At 40.7% G+C, this 20,172-nt stretch overlaps 1 protein-coding gene across 2 annotated transcripts in view; it reads right to left on the reverse strand.

The window, feature by feature from the left end:
- Window positions 1-18,834, reverse strand: part of LOC122541117 (C-X-C chemokine receptor type 5) — a 25,583-nt gene extending 6,749 nt beyond the window's left edge. For both annotated transcript variants that reach the window (XM_043677707.1, XM_043677705.1), the window contains exon 1: window positions 18,675-18,834. In XM_043677707.1, the coding sequence (XP_043533642.1) occupies window positions 18,675-18,713 (39 nt within the window). In that variant the 5' untranslated portion in view covers window positions 18,714-18,834. The remainder of the gene's footprint in view (window positions 1-18,674) is intronic.
- Between the last annotated feature and the right edge of the window lie 1,338 nt (window positions 18,835-20,172).

Below are 20,172 nucleotides of genomic sequence, written 5' to 3' on the forward strand. Positions count from 1 at the left end.
AGGTAGTTTTTCAGACTGGAGGACCAATTCAGTCAGTCGAAGCAGGGTGTCAGTGGAAGGGTACTGGTTGGTACGGCGGGAAAGGAAGAAGCAGAGGGCTTTAAGTCCTTCGTGATGGGGGATGGAGGTGTACAGGGACTGGATATCCATGGTGAAGTTAAGGCGTTGGGGACTGGGGAAGCGAAAATCATGGAGGAGGTGGAGAGCGTGGGTGGTGTCCCGAACATTTTCAGCTCTGATCTCCAGTATCTGCAGTCCTCACTTTCTTCTCGAACCTAAATAATGAACCTACATTTTACCTTACAGAAAAGATTTACGAGGATGTTGCTGGGACTGGAGGGTTTGAGTTGTAGGGAGACACTGAAAATGCTAGGGCTTTTTTCCCTGCAGCACTGGAGGCTGAGGGATGATCTTATAGAGGTTTATAAAATCATGTTGGCATGGATAGGGTGAATAGCCAAGGTTTTTTTCCTAGGGGGATGGACTCCAAAACAAGAGGGCGTAGGTTTAAGGTGAGAGGGGAAGATTTAAAAGAGACCTGAGGGGCAATTTTTCATAAGAAGAATGGTGGTGTATGGAATGAGCTGCCAGAGGAAGAAGTAAAAGGCATCTAGATGGGTATATCAATGAAAGGGGTTTAGAGGGAAATGGGACCAGGCCAGATTGGGATGTCTGGTCGGTACGGACAAGTTGGACTGAAGGATTAGTTTCCATGCCAAATGACTCGATGATTCTATGACTTCTCCAACAGCTACCTATAATGTGACTGAACAAACTTATATCACAGTCCAGTGGCTTTTGCAATGCAATGAGCAGCACAGATTATGTGTTTTTCCAAGTCCAACAATCAAAATAAGTTACCTATATTTTATCTTCCTTTGAGAAGATTTCATTTATATTCCTCACATAGTCAGTGGACTTTTGTAAGCAGCAGGCAATCCCAGTTCTCTTCGACCTCTTGACTTCCAAAAAGTCACAGCATAAAAGCCTTTGCAATCATCCTAAACCTCCGTTTTCCATTCCCCATAGTCTATAAATGTAAATATATAGTGTTTGTTTGTGTATGTGTGTATATATGAGGCGGGCTGGGTGGGGGTTCTAATACAACTTCAAAGGCTTGGTTTATGTTATAACTTAAGCTGGACGACTGCACCATCACCCTCGTCCTACTATTCCACATGGTCACAACATTCAATAAAAATAACTTGTATGGTTGTCAAGGTGGTACTTATATACCACATAAAATACATATGCATTATAAATAATATATCTAGCACCAAGTTTCTTAATAACACAATTATTGGTTTATGGTGAAAACAAAACTAATACAAAGAAGATGCAATGATTTGTTAACATACACAGTCAGTAATATAGAAGTATAAATACTTAACCCTCTAAATATCCCCAAAACACATTCTCACAAACACACTCACTTTTCTGGAGAAGACAAAAATGAATAAAAAGTGGACACATTTATATTAATATTCTCACTTGCTCTTTACTCATATCTTATACAATTATCTCTGATCCCTTCTAAGTACTTAGATAATTTAAACATTTTTGGCAAAGCATAAAAATTGCAATTTTTCCCCCATATTATAAACAAGTTTGAAGTGATAAAGCTGTAATACATGCTCCATTGAAATAGGCAGAGGCTTGAGGATTATGATCATTATATGTAGGCATAGGACCTATATTTCAAAATGCTTAACGGTCACTAGCAATCTCTTGGTTTACTTTACTAGTGTAAGGTATTTTTCTTGGAGTTGATTTAGATTTTACTTAGGAAAGTATTTCACTGGCTTCTTTATGGCAACCCACCTTGATGTAATGGACTGCACCAAATCCCAGATCACAAGGATCAATTACTCCTTGAAGACCTGAATGACGTTTGGTATAGCCAACACCAGTTTAGTGATCAGAATGACTTTTAAATTCTCAAAAGATGCTTGGCAATCCAATGACCATGCTGCTTTGGCTTTCTTTTGGAGAGAATTATTCGTGGAATAATTACAGTATTAACAAATTTGTACAAGCTTGCTATAATATCCATGAATCCCCAAAAATCTCAAACATACAAAGTCAGAGTGGAAGTAAAGCATGAGCCTGCGTCACCATTCAATAAGATCATGACTGATTTGTTTACACTTTGAATTCCATATTCCTAATCACCCCAATATCCTCTGATTTTTCTGCCGCGCAATAATATATGAACATTAGAAAAACAGATTTTTCAAAATATAAGACAAGAATTGACAATGGCTACCATTTGAGTAATTATATTTTTTCGATTAGATTACTTACAGTGTGGAAACAGGCCCTTCGGCCCAACAAGTCCACACCACCCCGCCGAAGCGCAACCCACCCATACCCCTACATTTACCCCTTACCTAACACTACGGGCAATTTTTAGCATGGCCAATTCACCTGACCTGCACATCTTTGGACTGTGGGAGGAAACCGGAGCACCCGGAGGAAACCCACGCAGACACGGGGAGAATGTGCAAACTCCACACAGTCAGTCGCCTGAGGCGGGAATTGAACCCGGGTGTCAGGCGCTGTGAGGCAGCAGTGCTAACCACTGTGCCACCGTGCTGCCCGCATGAATGAATTGAGATGTTACCATCTTCCAAGGTGGGATCTGAACCCATGTCCTTAGAACATTGGGCTCTGGATTACTAGGCAAGTAATATTACCACTACATTGCCTCTATAAAATGCACTTTCACCATTCCTCGGACTATCTTTAAATTCCAGATTCATAAATTGAGTTTTTACCAGTCATCAATATGGGATTTAAACCCATGTCCCCAAAGCATTACTCTAGTCCTTCATTACAAATATTGCAACATTACCACGATATCACCACAATCAATGTTTTACATTTAGTCTTAGTTGCAATTCTTGTACTTTTTCACTCTTTGGCAGAACTTGTCCTCGCCATACAATATGCCCTGGTAGAACTTGTCCTCGCCATACAATATGCCCTGGCAGAACTTGTCCTCGCCATACAATATGCCCTGTCAGAACTTGTCCTCGCCATACAATATGCCCTGGTAGAACTTGTCCTCGCCATACAATATGCCCTGGCAGAACTTGTCCTCGCCATACAATATGCCCTGGTAGAACTTGTCCTCGCCATACCATATGCCCTGGTAGGTCACCACTGAGTTTGCAAGTTCACTTTGTGCAAGGTTTATCGCCAAATCATAGTCATGGAGTCATAGAGATATACAGCGTGGAAACAGACCCTTCGGTCCATCTCGTCCATGCGACAGATATCCTAATGTAATCTAGTCCCAATTGCCAGCACTTGACCCATATCCCTCTAAACCCTTCCTATTCATATACCCACCCAATGCCTTTTAAATGTTGCAACTGTACCAGCCTCCACCAATTCCTCTGGCAGCTCATTCCATACACGTACCACCCTCTGCATGAAAAGGTTGCCCCTTTTATATCTTTCCCCTCTCACCCTAAACCTATGCCCTCTAGTTCTGGACTCCCCCCACCCCTGGGAAGAGACTTTGTCTATTTATCCTATCCATGCCCCTCATTATTTTATAAATCTCTATGAGGTCATCCCACAGCATCCGACGCTTCAGGGGAAACAGCCCCAACCTATTCAACCTCTCCCGTAGCTCAAATCCTCCAACCCTGGTAACATCCTTGTAAATCTTTTCTGAACCATTTCAAGTTTTATAATGTCGTTCCGATACGAAGGAGACCAGAATTGCATGCAATATTCCAAAAGTGGCCTAAGCAATATTGTGTAAAGCCACAACATGACCTCCCAATTCCGATACTCAATGCTCTGACCAATAAAGGAAAGCATGCCAAATGCCTTCTTAACCTATCCAACTGTAACTCTATTTTCAAGGCACTATGAACCTGCACTCCAAGGTCTCTTTGTTCAGCAACACTCCCCAGAACCTTACCATTAAGTGTATAAGTCCTCCCCTGATTTGCTTTTCCAAAATGCAGCACTCCATGTTTATCTAAATTAAACTCCATCTGCTACTCCTCAGCCCATTTGCCCATCTGATCATTATTCCGTTGTACTCTGAGGTAACCTTTTTTGCTGTTCACTACACCTCCAATTTTGGTGTCATCTGCAAACTTACTAACTATACTTCCTGTGTATCTATCAAAATAATTTATCTAAATAGCAAAAAGTAGTGGACCCAGCACTGATCCTGACTGACTACAATTTCTTAAAGAAACTTCTATTTGTTCTAAGTGACCATTTCAAATGTTAACGTATACCAGTACATCATAAAATTATCTACACAATTTAGAAATCAAGCTACCACTTGATTCATCAGTCTCTAAAGGGTTGCTGGAGCATTTTTCAGTCTGAATGGCATCATTCAACATTGAAAAGGTCTGATGCGAGATGGGCTGATATTCCTTCAGCTGTGGATGTTAAAGGAACTTGCCAGTATCCCTTTATCTCCCACTATTCTCATTACCATATCATTCTCCAAAAAGTGATACTGCTTCAACAGATTGTTTTGACACAGCCAGTTTTTTTTCCCCAGGAATCTGAGGTGTCAATTAGACAATTACTTTCCCAGTCCTTCTGATAATTCTGCTTGGACCAATGGCCTGTGCTTTCAATGGTTTACCTTGTAAAGGCAGCAATACCAATTCCATGTTTGAAATAGTTGGGATTTGGCAAATGTATTAGCCCATTGTTCCATGGGTTTTTTTGTGATGCTTTTATGTGTCTCTGAGCTACTTTCCAGGCTCCAGTGAGCTGGTCCTGGAACATTTATGCATAGTTGAACATGATGACCTGTTCTGTTTCTTTATTGAGTCATAGACCCATACAGCATGGAAACAGACCCTTCGATCCTACTCGTCCATGTATCCCAGATCTCCTAAATAAATCCAGCCCCATTTGCCAGCATTTGGCCTTTCTCCCTCTAAACCCTTCCTATTCATATACCCATCCAGATGCATTTTAAATGTTGAAACTGAACCAGCCTCCCCCACTTCCTCTGACAGTTCATTCCATACACGAACCACCCTCTGCCTGAAAAAGTTGTCCCTCAACTCCATTTTAAATCCTCCCCCTCTTACCTTAAACCTATGCCCTCTAGTTTTAGACTCCCCTACCCTGGGGAAATGACCTTGGATATTCACCCGATCCATGCTCCTCATTTGATGAATCTCTATAATGTCACCCCTCAGCCTCCGACACTTTAGGGAAAACGGTCCCAGCCTATTCAGCCTCTCCCTGTAGCTCAAACCCTCCAACCTTGGCCATATCCTTGTAAATCTTTACTGAACCTTTTCATGTTTCACAACATACTTCCTAAAGCAGAAAGGCCAGAATTGCACGCAGTATACTTAATTTCAAAAGTCCCCTTACTTTATGTTCATAAACTAAGTCAGCAGGCTAGTCAATTCATTAGGTAAACCCTGTGTGACAAACAAAAGAAATTCCAGTCCCAAGACAATGTGCCCTGATCATCATTTTGAGGGTTTGTACCTTTCCAAAGCTCCCTGTGTCTGTGGGTGGCAAGCTGAATGAATTGATCTTCATCAGTAATCCATTTGTGGTAAAGAAATAAGTTAATTTTTCCACCACTACTTTATCAGTAATTGATCTCAAGGGAATATGACCTTGAGGAATTGAGCAGTTATATCCCTGATTGTAAGGATATACTGTATCCTGCTTTTGTTTTTGCTAAAGGACTGACACAATCCACACTCTACTAAATGGTTCCTCAAAACTGGCATGGAAATTAATGCTTACTTTACCAATCCATGATGTTTATTACTTTCCCACCACCTAACACATAGTGCAATTTTGCATAACATGCCTAATGTCCTGGTGAAGAGCTGGCCATAAAACTTAAATATATTTGCATCTTTCAGATTCCTGCACGTCTGACTATAGGAATAGGGCTACCCTTATTCTTTCTTGACAATATTTGAGAGGTACCACTATAAGGTCAACTGTCATTACTCTTTGCCTACTGGCCTGTAAGATGTCTCCACTTCTTCATTAGAGTCATATAGTAATTTTCAGGAACACCTTCAGCTTCAATTAGTTTGAGTCAATCAGGTTACTTTATTGAACTTTGATTGGTTTAGTGAACTTTGACCTGAGAAGATTTATTGAACAGTTTCTTCAGATTATCCCCACAGAATTTTGACAAGAATTCTCTGTAATTCTCAGGTATGCATTTTTCACATCTGCAGTCAGAGCTACAACTCTGCTGCACTCTGTACGAGTGCCTTTCTCTGTATTGACCTTGTGAACCTTCATAAAACCCATGGATTTACCTCACAAATTCCAATTATTTGCCTAAGGATTTTTCAGATGTGACAAACACTAGTAGATGTAGTGTATTTGTATTTCCAAAAGGCCATTGAATAAGATGCCACATAAAAGGTTATTGCACAAGAAAAGTGCTCAAAGTATTGGGGTAATGTATTAGTGTGGATTGTGGTTTGGTGAACACACAAAAGATAGAATGGGATTAATGGATCTTTTTCAGGTTGAAAACCTTAACCCTAACATTACCATATTGCATAGCTAATGCAATGACACAAGTATCAGTCCGAGGGGCCCACTTATTTACTACATACATTAATGGAGCAGAGTGTAACACATCTAGATTTGTCTATGATATGAAAATAGGTGGGAGGGCATGTTGTGATGTAAGGAAATGCAAGGGGATATAGATTGAGGAAGGGGACAAAATCTTGAAGTTAATGTAGGAAAGTATGAGGACATACATTTTGATGGGAAGAATTAAAGGGTAAGCTATTATTTAGATGGAGAGTGACTCCAAAAAATTAAAGCACCAAGGGATCTGGACACTCTTGAACATGAAACTCTAAGAGTTAGCATGCAGCTGCAGCAAGTAATTAAGAAAACAAATGGAATTTGGTGTTTATTCCATGGGGGTTGGTATTTTAAAACAGGGAAGTCTTGTTACTACTGTACTGGGTGTAGGTGAAACTACACCTAGAGGTACTGTGTACCGATTCAGTCCTTGTATTTAGGAAAGGATGTACTGGCATTGAAGGCAGTTCAAAAAAGGTTCAGATGAACCAAGAATGGCTAAACAGATTAGCCTTTATTCCTTAGAGTTTACTAGAATGAGGAGTGATCTTTTGAAATACAGAAATTCAAATGGAGCTTGATGGAGTACATATTGAGATGTAACTGGCGGGGGTGGGGGGGGGGGGATGAGGGGAGGAACATAGTTTCAGAATTAATTATAAACCCTTCTAAAACTGAGAGCTGAAGGAATTTATTCTCTTAGAAGGTGGTGAAAGCCTGGAATTCTCTACCAGAATGTTGCTGAGGCTAGATCACTGAAAATATTTAAACGGGGAGTAGATTTTTTGTTCAAATATCAGGGAGTTGAGGACTCTGATGGACTGGCCAAGAAAGGAGTTGAAGTTTGGGCAGAGCAGCCATGATCTTGTTTGATGGCACAGCAGGTTTGAGAGCCTGTATTTCTGATGTTCTTATGTTCCAGTAAGTGATTTAATTGTCCACTACCACTCACAATTGGATGTGAGAGAACTGCAAAGCTTAACTCTGTTTATCAATTGATGTTTAAGTTTGGTACCATAGACATCCTGTCTTTATAGTTTCATTAAGGTTGATAAATCATTTCTCAGCGTGCCTGGCACGCCCTCCTGCACTCTCCAGTGAACCTGGCTGATTCCTAGACTTGATGGTAATGGGGATATGCCAGCTCAGAAATTTGCAGATCGAAGCTTCCAATTACAATTTCACAGCTGCTGATGGCCTGCAGTACCCAGTATTGACTTGCTAGATCTGTCCATTTTAGCATGATCGTACTGACACACAACACACCAGAATGGATCATCAATGTAAAGACAGAATTTCATTTCCACAAGGACCACACAGTGATTCCTCCTACTGAAACTAACATAAACAAATGCATTTGCAGATTGGTGAGGATGAAGCCAAATTTGTTTTGCCTTGACTGTCTGCCATAGATCCAGTCTAGCAACTATATACTTTAAGACTCAGCCACCTCATTCAGTTCAGGTCCTCCATGCAGAGTCAATTCTACCCCCAAGCCATTGTCAGTGCATCCTCTAATTGTTGTTCAACATAAAAGAATACTGATTCATCAGAAGAAGGGGTGCAGTACCTGATAATCAGCAGGAGAATTCTTTGTTCAGTGAGGACTTTGAAGGAAATTCCCTCCTGTCTGTATATGTGTTGTCACCTCTGCTGATCCTGTCTTGCTGATGATACAGGACATATCCAGGGATGATGGCTGTGGTGTCTGGGACATTATAGTTTTGATTCTGTGAGTATGACTATGTCAGACTGTTGCTTGACCTTTTGGTAAGATAGTTCTCACAATTTTGGCACTGGTTACAACAATGAGGAGGATTATGGAGGGTCAACAGGGCTATGTTTGCCATTGTTGTTTCTGATCCCTAGGTTGATGCCAATTGTTCCAACCAATTTCAGTACTTCCAGATGATTTTAGCCTTGTGTTACAATTGAGTAGCTTGCCAGGCCATTTCAGAGGTTAGATAAGAGCCAAAGGAGAAGATGATCATGGATGGTTATCAAGAATTTGTGTGGGGAGGATGTGGAAGGAACCTAACAGCACTGCGTGGGGAAAAGATGCACAGATTTATAGAGATTAACATCCTCCCCCACTAAACTGGGGACGACAGCTGTTGTGCCCAGAATGAGGCATTGACAAGCTAATTTATCATCTGCGGCCTCAGAAACAGAAGAATCTTCACCACAGTCCCGGGAGACTGAAAACAAGTGTTCCAGAATCTAAATGAAATGGGTCAAACCAGAATCTTACTCATTTAGAGACTCTATTTTGAGACAACTGTGTCTTATATCTCATGCTACTTACTTCTGAAACCACCATAATTCTCAGTTGCTTTAAAGGTCCTTTGATAGTCATTCAGTAAAAGCCCAATTTGGATTATTTTGAGCCATTAAGCATTCATGATAATTTTATGTTTGGTCAGCATTGCACAAAAACTAATTCCATCAGCCAATCACAATCAGTGATGAGGACACTAATGTTTTAGCCTTAATTCGATCCTGTCCCACAACAGTGACAGGGAAAGTTGGAGAAATTGTTTTTATCGAAGCATAGAATGTTTTCTCCACATGGAATCACTAAGACAGAAAATAGCAAGCCTTTTCAGAGAAAATTTAATGGATTTTTGAAGCAGAAATACAGGTATCTCACAGACAATACTGCAGTGGGAGTAATTTGGGATTAATACAGAGGTATAGGGATTTAGTGGGCAGAGGGATTAGTTTAGAATTAATACAGGTCTCTGGGGAGAGAGCAGCGAGAAGTGTAAACTAGAAAACCTTATTGAGATAAAGTTAAAAATCACATAACATCAGGTTATAATCCAACAGGTTTATTTGATTTAGATTAGATTTTTTTAGATTAGATTAGATTACAGTGTGGAAATTTGGAAGTACAAGCTTTCAGAGCTCTGCTCCTTCATCAGGTAGCTGTGGTGCAAGATCATAAAACACAGAATTTAAAGCAAAATCCTGTGTCTTATGATAAGACTGGTCCTCATCTTCCACCCCACTGACCTTGGATACATCTCATCATCGTCCACTATTTCGGCCACCTACAAACAGCCTCATCAACAGAGATATATTTCCCTCCCCACCTCTATCTGCGTTTTGGAGAGACCACTCCCTCCACGACACCCTTGTCAGGTCCACGTCCCCACCAACCCCCCTCCACTGCCGGCACCTTCCCCTGCCACCACAAAAAGTCCAAAGCCTGTGACTACACCTCCCTCCCTCACCTCCATCCAAGGCTCCAAAGGATCCTTCCACATCCATAGAAATTTACCAGTACTTCCACACACGTCATCTACTGTATCCGTTGTATCCTTTGTGATGTTTTCTACATTGGGGAGACAGGATGCCAAGTTGCGGATCATTTCAGAGAACATTTCTGGGACACCCGCACTTAACCAACCCCACCACCCTGTGGCTGAACACTTCAACTTCCCCTCCCACTCCACCAAGGAATGCAGGTCCTGGGTCTCCTCCATCGCCAAACCCTAACCACCCGACACCTGGATGAAGAATGCTTTGTCTTCCACCCTGGAACCCTCCAACCACAAGGGATCAATGTGGATTTCACCAGTTTCCCCATTTCCCCTACCCCCACCTTATCCCAGTCCCAACCTTACAATTTGGCACCACTCTCATGAATGGTCCTACCTGTTCATCTTCATTCCCACCTATCTGCTCCACCCTCCTCACCGACCTATCACTTTCATCGTTACCTTCATCTACTTATCGCATTCCCACCCTGTCCTACCCCCCCCCACCCATTTGTCTCTCAGCCGCCTTGGCCAAAGCCTTATTCCTGATGAAGGGCTCACGCTCGAAACGCAATTCTCCTGCTCCTCGGATGCTGCCTGACCAGCTGTGCTTTTCCAGCACCACACTCTTCGACATGTGTGATTTTTAACTTTGTCCACCCAGTCCAAAACCGGCACATTCACGTTATTGAGCTACAGATGGAAAAAGCCATGGAGAAATGGAAAATGGGGATGAAATTTGTAAAATTTATGCACTACCAGACCAAAAGCTAACATTGGTCATTGTGCAGAGGGTGAGTTAGGTGCAATTTAGGACATGGGCAACAGAGTTTGGATGTGTCCATTTTTATGAAAGGTGCAAGATGGAAGACCAATCAGAATAGTCACATCTAGAGCAAAGGCAGAGATGAGGGTTTCAGTAGTGGATGATGCAGAAGGTACAGAAGATACAGAAGCAGAATCAGTAACATTTCCAAAACAAAAGTTGGCAGTATTGGTGATGGAGTTGACATAAATGTTTGAAAGCTTATCTTTGTAAGGTTTCACAAGATACTTTTTCCTCTGTTAAAGTGCTGTACTGTATAAGTGCAACTGCTGGTTGCACAAGACCAGTTATTATATATACACACTGTACAGCATCACTGTATTGGATAAACTCACATCCTGTACAGTCCATTTGAAATTCTGGGTGAACCACTGTAGATTCAACAATTTGATTTTGATTTGGACTTTCTGATGGTGCAGCCCTTTTCCTTTCCTGTGTCTAGCTCCTGATCACTCCAATATACACCTATACATAGAGAGCAGCAAAGTTATGGAGTTAAAACAAAACAAATAACTGTGGATGCTGGAAGTTTGAAACAAAAATAGAAATTGCTGGAGACGCTCAAAAGGCTTGGCAGCATCTGTGAAGAGAAACAGAGATAACATTTCAGTCTGGTGACTCTTCTTCAGACAGTCAATTTTCTGAAGAAGGGTCACTAGACTCAAAATGTTGACTTTGTTTTCTCTCTACAAAGGTTATGGAGCTGCTGTAAGTTAAATGCACTATCCTTCATTCCTGATGTTCTCAATTTATAATAAATATTAAACATGCATTTCTAAAATATCTTAGAATGTACTGTAGCATTTTACCATTAGTGAAAAACCTTTTATTGGAGCAGTCATTATTGTAATATCGGAAATATAGTCAAAAAGTATTGTGCTGGAAAAGTACAGCTGGTCAGGCAGCATTCGAGGAGCAGGAGAATTGACATTTTGGGCATGAGCTCTTCATCAGGAATGTGGAGGGGGAAGGGAGCTGAGAGATAAATAGGGAGATGGGGTAGGGCTGGGGGTAGGTTGGTGGGAGGGTGATAGGTGGGTGCAGGTGGAAGGTAACTGTGATAGGTCGGTGGAGAGGGTGGAGTGGATAGCTGGGAAGGAAGACGGACAGGTAGGATAGGTCATGAGGGCGGTGCCGAGTTGTGGGAAACATGACAGCCAATTTGTACAATTTAAGAAAGATGCCACAGATAGCAATATTTTAATGACCAGATAATCTGATTGTTATTAATGGTCGAAGGGTACATATTGTGTCCTGGACAATAAGGAGCACTTCCCTGCTCTTTTTAAAAATTATGTCAGAATTTTTCATGTCTGCTTCTTAAGTGCAATTAGGGATAGACAACTGGCACTGCCAGCAACACCAACCTCCAATAAAAGAATTAAAAAGTAACTTGAGAAGGCAGATTGGACCTTGGTTTAATGTCTGATCCGAAAGACACATCTTCGACAATGCAGCACTCCCTCAGTACTGACCCTTTGACTGTGTAGCACCCCCTCAGCATTGGCTCAGTGCTCAATCCTTTAGTACTGATCCTCCAATAGTATAACAAGCCCTCAGTACTGACTCTCCAATAGTGCAGCACTCCCTGAGCATTGATCCTCCAACCGTGCTGTGCACACCTCAGTACTGACCCTGTAACATTGCAACATATTATACTGGAACTCAACGTGTGAACGTTTTCCCTCATTGTTTGATCAGAATGATAATGGATAGATTCAGCAACACTGATTTTACAATTCTGAACAAACTAATCAGAATGAATAGCTCACTGGAACAGTGAGTACGTGTGCGAAAAGCACTACCGTAGCAGTGGTTGTTTTCTCGGTTAATCTTTATGCTGTACATGCACTGACTCTTTTTTCTATTAGTGTTGGCTTCTATCTCACAGCATCTGGAAACATGAGCTCATCCAAAGAACTGATGCCTCTATTTGAACTCCAATCAAGTCCTGTGTTAATCTTTCCATTCTCCCTATGTCCATGAAATCTATTGGCTCCCAGACGAGTAATTAGCCATTTTAAAATTCTCAACTACGTTTTCAAATTCCTCCTTGGCCTGATTTTTTTCCCCAACTCGATGGCCTTCTCTGCCCTACAACTCCTCTACATTCCTCCAATTCTGGCTTAGTCGGCGTCTCTGATTTTAATCACTTCCCCCGTGGTGAGTAAACCTTCAGATGCTTCAGAACTTATCTCCCTGTCTGCCTTTCTCCCTCACCTTCCTGTCTGCCTTTCTCCCTCACCTTCCTGTCTGCCTTTCTCCCTCACCTCCCTGTCTGCCTTTCTCCCTCACCTCCCTGTCTGCCTTTCTCCCTCACCTTCCTGTCTGCCTTTCTCCCTCACCTTCCTGTCTGCCTTTCTCCCTCACCTTCCTCTTTTTAATACACTCCTTAAAGCCTACAATTTAGCCAAGCTCTTAAACACCTGTCTTGATATCTTCTTCTGTGGCTCAATATTTCTTTTGATTTAGAAGTGCCTTGGGATAATTTATTACTTTAAAGTCATTATGTAAATGAAGATTGTATGGTTAGTGCCCAGATTCTTAAAGGCATTTCCAGATGACCTGGGTTCGCTTCTTATATTGGACAGTTTGATCATTTGAAATCAAAATCTTTCTTAATTTTGGAAATAGCAAAGTTGCAGCAGTGGAACTGACCATGAAGTTGAGAGGTCACATTGCAGCTGTACAGGGCATTGGTTAGGCCCCTTTTGGAACATTGTGTGCAATTCTGGTCTCACTGTTATCGGAAGGATGTTGTGAAACGTGAGAGGGTTCAGAAAAGATTTACAAGGATGTTGCCAGGGTTGGAGAATTTGAGTTATAGGGAGAGGCTGAACAGGCTGGGACTGTTTTCCCTGGAGTGTTGGAGGCTGAGGGGTGACTTTATAGAGGTTTATAAAATCATGAGGGGCATGGATAGGATAAATAGAAATGGTCTTTTCCCTGGCGTGAGAGAGTCCAGAACCAGAGGCCATAGGTTTAAGGTGAGAGGGGAAAAATTTGAAAGGAACCTAAGGGGCAACTTTTTCACGCAGAGAGTGATGCGTGTGTGGAATGGACTGCCAGAGGAAGTGGTGGAGACTGGCACAATTATACCATTTAAAAGGCATCCAGATGGGTATGTGAATGGAAAGTTTAAAGGGATATGGACCAAATGCTGACAGATTAGGTTAGGATATCTGGTGGGCATGGAGGAGTTGGGCCAAAGGATCTGTTTTCATGCTATATTCTATGGTCCTAAGTGTTTGTAAAATAAAGGTTGGTTCACTTAATGTTCTTTTGGTAAGGGAACCACCGACCATATGTGCTCTGAACTCTGCTTAACTCCAGTCTGACACCAGTAGAGTTGATGTGGCCCCATTAGTGCCTGGCAAAAAATGGGTACCAATGGCAGCCAAATCCTGAGACTGAGTTGAAAATATAGTAAGTTAATGGGAAGATAGTGGGAAACACTATCATCTGGCACACAGAATACCTTCAACAGTGCCTGACATAAATAAAGAAGTAAAGTTGACAATTTGGTTCAGAGATGGAAGGCGATGTCACCTTTTGCCTCATTTACTTGTGGTGATTCATGCTACAGGTAAAGATCTGATTTTACCTATTTTTAACTTAAAGTAGATCAGATAATTACTTATATAGAGGGTCAAATTGGTTGAAATTGTATGGGAAATTTGATTAAAAGTTTTGAAAGCAAAAGAGCAAATGTGGACATTGAGAAATAAAAATATAAATAGGGAAAGCAATCCATGAGATCCATCTGTGGATCTAATTATCTAAAGGGGTTCCAGACAGTATGGGATTAAAGGAAGAAAATATTCAGAGAAGACTAATAATCCTCCGGATTGCAAGAATTTTAGATACCTGTAAAGCACAAGTAAAATATTGATAAAGAGAGGAAAATAAAATATGACAGTAAATTAGCCAGAAATATAAAAATAGATAGATTTTGTAAGTAAGTTAAAAGAGATTAAGCAAAAGTAAATGAAGAAAATGATTTCTGAGACTGGAGAAATTACAATGGAGAATAAAGAAATTATGCAGATATGAAAAAATGTTTTGTCTGTCTTCGCTGCAAAAGATAACAAAACATACCAAAAATAGCATCAGAGAAAGCATCAGAGAAATAAATGGGACCAAATGTTGATGCATTCCCTGGACCTGACAACCTATATACTAGGGTTTGAAATGATATGGTTAGGAAGATAATAGATATCACTAATTGTGATCTTCCTAAATTCCCTGGGCGCGGAAGCAATCTCGGGGAATTGAATGATAGCAAATATAATATGGCTACTTAAGAAAATACGGAGAATGAAATTGGGGACCTACAGAGCAGGTTAACCTGATATAACTGTTGTTATCATCTAAGTGCCATGCCATACGTCAGAGGCAACCGCAGTCTGCAAACGTTTTGACCATAGCAACAGTGAACAACCTAATTGTTGGAGTTCTGGTTAGGCTGGTCTTTGATGTTGCCTTGTTGCTTCCTTCTCATGGTCTCTTACTGCTTTTCCATTAATCCTTCAGGTGGTAATTAGGCTTCTAAACAAACATATCTGAACCACTACCTTCTTTTTGACACTATGTAAGTATTAGCTTGTCCTTCCAGGTGCATTTCGTACTGCTTTGTTAGATTCCTTTTCCCTCACCCAGTTCACCATTAGGTTTGTTCTTAAGAAACACATGACTAAGCTGACGATTTTCTCTTCTTCCTCTTTCAGAATGACCCAAGCTTCACAACCCATAATTCATTATTGACCAAAACTTTGGAAATTAGGTAATATGACACATAGAAAATCATAATATGATAAAGCACAGCAAACATGGTGAAAGGGATATCATGTTTGACAAATTTATCTCTTGCGTATTTACATAGCAGCTTCATAAAGGGAAACCAGGGGATTCAGAACAAAAACAGAAAACACTGGAAAAATTCAACAGGTCTGGCAGCATCTGTGGAGAGTGAAATAGAGGTAACGTTTTGAGTCCAGCATAATTCTTCTTCAGAACCAGTGAGATTAGGTTGGATTTTCAATAGGCATTCAGTATGGTATTGTACAAGATCTGGCATGGATAAAGAATTGGTTAAAGAATGGAAACAGAGTTGAAAAAAACAGGGCATTTGTATTATCATCTTGTTATTAACAAAGCAAAAGGATCAATATTTGGATGAAGGCTATTTACAATTTAATTTAATGTCTTGGATGCTGAGGCTGAGTATAATATGTCTAAATTTGCTAACAGTTCAAAGCTAATTAGGAAAGTAACCTGTGATAAGGATAAAGAAGCAATAGGGTTATGGTGAGGTAAAGTGACTAGGAATGAAGGTGACAGAGAACATTGTTGTAGGAGTTCCTCAATGTAATCTTCTAAACCCAATTACCTTCATTAAGACCTTCCCTTCATTGTAAGATCTGAATTGGAGATGTGGACCAATTCCTGCAGAATCATTTGCGACTCCGCAGAAATTGAAGCATGGACTTGGACAAAATACATGTTCAGGCTGTTAAGTGGAAGTAACATCTATACCACAGTAGTGCTAAACATTGACCATGTTCGGTAAGAGAGAATTTAATACTTTCACCATGGCATTCAATAGCATTACAATTGCTAAATCCCACGCAATCAACATCCTAGAGGTTACAAATGACCAGAAACAAACAGGACCAACCCATATAAATACTGTGGCTACAAGAGCAGGTCAGAGGCTAAACATTCTGCGGTGAGTAACTAGCTTCCTGACTCTCCAATATTGTCCTCAATCATATCCCCCCTTGTTTTCTCTGCTATAAAGAAATCAATTGAAGCCCATCTAATCTCTCCTTATAGCTCAATTTTTCCATCTCAGGCAATATCCTCATGAACCTCCTCTGTCCCCTCTCTAGTGCTAGAGTCCTTCCTGTAGTGAGATGACCAGAACTGCACACAGTACTCCAGCTGTGGTCTGTACAACATTACTCCTTGCTCTTGTACTCTATATTATAACTGATGAAAGTAAGTGTTGCATGTGCCTTCTTATCTATCCTATTCATGTATTCTGCTGACTTCAGGGATCTATGAATAATTACCCCAATAATAGCCTTCTGTTCCTCTAAGCTACCCAATGTCCTGCTGTTCATTAAATACTTCTTTATCTTGTTTCTTCTTCCAAAGTGCATCACTTTGCACTTATCAGGTTTAAATAGCATCTGCCATTCGTCTGCCCATCTGTACAACTTATCTATATTTTCCTGTAACTTACAACCTTCTTCTTCACTATTAACCACTCTAACAACCTTACTGTTATCTGCATATTGCTTAGCACCCCCCCCCCCCCCCCCCATTTTCATCAATATCATCTATGTATATAACAAACAACAACGGTCCCATTCTGATCCTTATGGTACACCACTAGACACCAGCCTCAACAGCCTTCTACCACTACCCTTTAGGTCCTAGTACTAAGCCAATTTCTAGTCCACCTTGCCAAATTTCCCTCAATTCCATGTGCTGGATTTGTGGTGATGCTGGGGCACTGAGTAAATTTAAGGAGGAGATAGATTTGTAATTAGCATCAAGTCGAAGGGTCACAGAAAGCAGGCAGGAAAGTGGAAGTGAGGCCAAGATGAAATCAGCCATGATTATATTGAATGGCGGAGCAGGCTTGAGGGACTGAAATTCCTACATCTGCTCTGAGAGCTTACATTCTTATGACAGCACCTTCCAAACCTATACCACATAGAAGGACAAGGGCAGAACATACACAGGAACATCATCACCGACAATTCCCCTCCAAGAATAATACCATCCTGATCGGAATTCTATCTCTATTCTTTCAGTGTCATTGGGTCAAAATCCTGAAAGTCTTTTCCTTACAACCCTGTCCCTTAGACATAGAGGACTGCAGTCATTTAAGAAGTCAGCTCACCACCACCTTTTCCATAGCAATTAGCAATAGGCTATAAATGTGATATGCAAATCCCATAAATGTTTTTTTAAAATGGGGGTATGTAACATTATTCATTTTGGAGTAGGATAGAAAATCTTATTTTTTTTCTAAGTGATAATCAAGTAAATGTCAGCGTTCAGAGAGATTTGGGTGTTCTCATATAAGAAATGTACGAAGGTAATAGACGGGTATAGCAGACAATTAGAAAGACTGTTAGCCTTTATTACAAAGGAGTTGAGTACAAAAATAAGAAAATCTTGCTGCAACTCTGCAGGAGATTAGTGAGGCCATTGTGTACACTTTTAGTCTCCTACCCCAAGAAAGATATTCTTACTTCAGACCAGTCGACCCAACAATTTGCTAGATTCCTGGAATAAGAGGATTTCTGAGAATGGATTGAGTCATGGGCCTGTAATCTCTGGCATTTGTGAGGTAATCCTACCAATACATAAAATGATCTAGAGAGGGCATTTACTGAGAAGTGATTTCTCCTGGCTGGGCAGTCTAGAACTAGGGGCCATAAACTCATAATACAACACTTTAACAGGACTCTTGTGACACGGTTGTAGTGTTCCTACCACTGAGTGAGAATGTCCATGTTCAAGTCCCACCTTTTCTGTAGTGTGCCTAAACATCTTGATGAAAAATAACTAGAATACTCGATTAAAAAACAATCGATTGATCTTGTTTTCCATTATGCTTAAAAACTGAAAAGTCACAACCCTTGGGTAGAGAATTCCAAAGATTCCCAACCCACTGAGATCAGTGAATAGACGAACAATCAAATTGGGAATGAGTCCTAAAATTACACCTGAACAGTAAATTGCTCACATTAATAAATACCATCAGAACATAGAGTGGGTTACCTAAAAGAATTGCACCATGCAAAATTACAAACTACACTGTACAGATAGTTGTATTCACAGTCTTTATTTCCCCAGCTTATTAATCAATTCTACTGCTAGAATTAAAAGCTCCAAACAAAGCTAAAGAGACAGTCGGACTATTTCTCAAATTGTTACCAGTGTTCCTCATCATACCTCAGTACTGGCAAATAAGGAATACTTACATCAGTTAGGTTTCCCATGACGAGTCTCATCTTGGACATTTACACCAGGTAATCGACGTTACTGATATGTTGCTGAATTGTCTGTGAGTTGCACTAATACATTATTGTCCCCTCTGAATACTCAGAACTGCTGCTCAACACCAGAATCTGGTGTGCAAAGGTGTTTTTTTCAAATGATTGACACTCTTCCTGTCTGACAAATAATGTAAGGGGGAGGAGTGGGTGCCACTGGCAATTTTCCCTTTTATTCCTTGATTTGCATAAAGAATCTGCATTAGACAACATGACCGTGAGCAGCTTTTCAGAGCAGTTGAAAGAAAGAATTACATTCATATAGCACCTGCCCAATGTCAGGATATCTCAAATTGTTTCACAGACAATTAAGTACTGAAGTGTATTCACTTCTGTACATGACTTCTTTATTCCTAAAATTAAAACATCCTTTTTCCTAAGTACTTAAACAGGGAAGAGACAGTGACCCAAAGGATAGGAATGTCATAATGATTAATTAACAAGGAAGAGTATAATCTGAGGCAAAGTTAAGAAAAATAAAGAAAAACCTAAATACATTGATTGAAAGCCAGATTTTTAAAAAGATTTTGGAGGCAAAGTACAAAGGCATTGAGTCAAAGAGCTACAGGTACAGTGACTGATGGAATAGTTCAAATAGTGTAGCAGAGGGAATGAGATGCAAAAAACAAACCATTGTGTAAGGGACAGCAGCTTGTGACTGGAGAAGATTCCTGAGATCAGTTGTGGAACAATTTGAAAATGACAATTTCAAAATGAACAGAAATGGGTACACAGAGTTTATATGGTTTAGTTTGGACAGGCTTTTGTGCCAGAGGATTCAAGGCATTGAGGTTTGCTTCACATTAACAGTAATCCATGTAACATAGAAAGGGAATTTGATTCTCGGGGTGATGGTGGTGTGAGTAGAAGGGGTGAGATTGAGGAGGAAGAAACATGATTTTAGGCAGGGTCTGGAGTTAAGAAGAACACATTTTACTTGGCTGTGCCTGCAACTGATGAGGACCAAACAGGTGGCTTTAGTGTTACTGATGTTGAGTTGCAGGATAATCCAAGGTAAGTATGTTGCAAAGTACACCAGTTGCCCCAGTCATGGGGGAGATCTTTAGATAATGTTCTAACTTGATGGTCTCAGTTGGAAGCCTCACCAGACCAGCAACATGTTGGCAATATTGGAAAAAGCGAGGACTGCAGATGCTGGAGACCAGAGTTGAAAAATGTGGTGCTAGAAAAATACAGCAGGCCAGGCAGCATCCGAGGAGCAGGAGAATCGATGTTTCGGGCATAAGCCCTTCTTCAGGAATGAGGAGGGTGTGCCAAGTGGGCTGAGATAGAAGGTAGGGGGAAAGGAATTTGGGGGAGGGGCGTTGGGAATACGATAACCTACAGACTGTCAATCAACAGCCTGACATTGTCTATGATTCCATAAATAAGACAATCCCGGACATCATCACGCCTAGAAATATTC

Source organism: Chiloscyllium plagiosum, chromosome 36 (genome assembly GCF_004010195.1).
Source record: "Chiloscyllium plagiosum isolate BGI_BamShark_2017 chromosome 36, ASM401019v2, whole genome shotgun sequence".
NCBI classification, from domain to species: domain Eukaryota; kingdom Metazoa; phylum Chordata; class Chondrichthyes; order Orectolobiformes; family Hemiscylliidae; genus Chiloscyllium; species Chiloscyllium plagiosum.